This window comes from Triticum aestivum, chromosome 2D, assembly GCF_018294505.1.
Source record: "Triticum aestivum cultivar Chinese Spring chromosome 2D, IWGSC CS RefSeq v2.1, whole genome shotgun sequence".
Taxonomy (NCBI): domain Eukaryota; kingdom Viridiplantae; phylum Streptophyta; class Magnoliopsida; order Poales; family Poaceae; genus Triticum; species Triticum aestivum.
In genome coordinates this window covers 623,166,213-623,167,959 of record NC_057799.1, presented here as the reverse complement: position 1 = coordinate 623,167,959, position 1,747 = coordinate 623,166,213, and the positions used below count along the sequence as shown (strand labels likewise).

At 55.2% G+C, this 1,747-nt stretch overlaps 1 protein-coding gene across 1 annotated transcript; it reads right to left on the bottom strand.

The window, feature by feature from the left end:
- Positions 1-318: 318 nt before the first annotated feature.
- Positions 319-1,309, bottom strand: LOC123055065 (heavy metal-associated isoprenylated plant protein 39). The gene is made up of 2 exons (XM_044478973.1): positions 1,097-1,309; positions 319-920 (listed from the first exon to the last, which is right to left on the bottom strand). The coding sequence occupies exons 1-2, from the start codon at positions 1,182-1,184 to the stop codon at positions 622-624; spliced, it is 387 nt and encodes a 128-aa protein (XP_044334908.1). The 5' UTR covers positions 1,185-1,309; the 3' UTR covers positions 319-621.
- Between the last annotated feature and the right edge of the window lie 438 nt (positions 1,310-1,747).

The window sequence follows — 1,747 nt, the reverse complement described above, 5'->3', positions numbered from 1 at the left end:
AGCAGCGATTAAGACATGCAATTAACAATGTATATTTTGTGAGATGGACGGTTAGCAATTTTATTAGGTCATAATTGTGCCGAAGAAAACACACGTGAGTAATAAAAACAGTCCAAAAGCTTGGGAACCTTTCGCTTTGTCAGTCGGGATGACTGACCGGCTGACTGAAAGCAACTCTCTAGTGGGCTTGAGAGTTCAAACTTTTTACTGGTAAATGAAAAAGATGCACGAGCGACCAATCTAGCTAGCCGCCTGAAATTATCTTCTCTTTGTGGCTGACTCGCTCAATCTGCTGCACCTCCGGTTTATTTGTTTCAATACTTTCTTATCACCAATTTGGGGGCAATCCATGAACTTTCTCTGAAAAAACTACTGCAGCAGTTGTATCTGGTCCTTCTCCACACCTCTTTTTTTTTTAACAATTTGTTGATTTTTTTCTGAACAATATACTGTAATTCTGTATATACACGTTACAAACTAAGCAGATGCACAGCTGAGCTGCCGGATCACCGGCGCAACGTACACGCCTACATCATGTATATACCGAACGCCGTCCATCACCGGTGCAGGCAAGCCGATCGATCGGCAGGCAGGACGGCCAGCTACGAAATGTGCACTCGATCAGCAGATGACGCAGGAGCTGGGGTCGTCCTCGGCGCTGTGGCCGTGGTAGTACGGGTGCGGGTGGTAGTGGTACGGCGGCGGCGGCGGGTACCACGGCGGGTACACCGGGGTCGGGTCCTTCTTGCCGTCGTCCTTCTTGGCGTCATCTTTCTTCTCCTCCTTGGCCGGGCCGACGGAGAGGATGTGCGCCGTGCGGAAGAGCTTGCTGCGAAGCTTGCCGACGACGTGGACGGGGTCGACGGTGCCGACCACCGTCATCTTGTCGTCCTTGGTGTCCACGGCGATCTGGTCGATACCTGAGAATATAGTAACAGTTCTCATGGTCAGAGAGCGAAATTCAGATACGGATCAGCGAGCGCGTGACAGAACTGGTGTGGAATTCAGACTGGATCAGCGAGCGCATGCATGGTTACGACGGGACGGAGAAGAAGAAGAAGAAGAAGAAGAAGCAGGGGAGGGGATTATATATTACCGTGGAGAGTGGAGACGACCTTGATGGCCTTGTGCTTCTGCTTGTCGTCGTGCAGGTCCAGCTTCAGCACGACCTTCATGGCGGCCATCGATCCAACAATCCCGCCGGGACGGACGAACTCTTGGCTGGTGGGATGGAACGGAACGGCTTGCGGCGCTTCGTCTCGGCGATGGCCAGGGAGGAGGAGAGCGCGGTGTAATCTGGGACTCCGGGCAGGCAGGTGGATTTATAGGCAAAAAAGTCTCGGCCGGGCTGTTTTCAGAGACAAGTGGGGTGGCGACCGGCGAAGCTGCGGAGAATGCCCGCGCGACAGTAAAAACCGGTGTCTGTCTCGGCCGCTTCTGTGAGACCTTGCGCTTGCACTCGGGCCCCGCCCACGGCCGCGGGTGTGTGGCCGGGCCACGTAGGTGGGGATCGGAGCCGTGTGTAGGCGCGTGGAGACCCGGAGACTGAGAGGGACGTATCATCGTGTTGGCGCGGTCGCCGGCTCGCCGCCCGCAATGACCCGCCGGAGTCCTCGCACGCTTCCGGCCGTGGTTGCTTGATTGCGAGAGCACATTGACTGATCACTTGGGAGGTAAGCTGGTTGCAGAGTTGAGCGCGCCTCCGACCGCCCCCCGCTTCAGGAACAAACCTGTATGATGTCTCCTA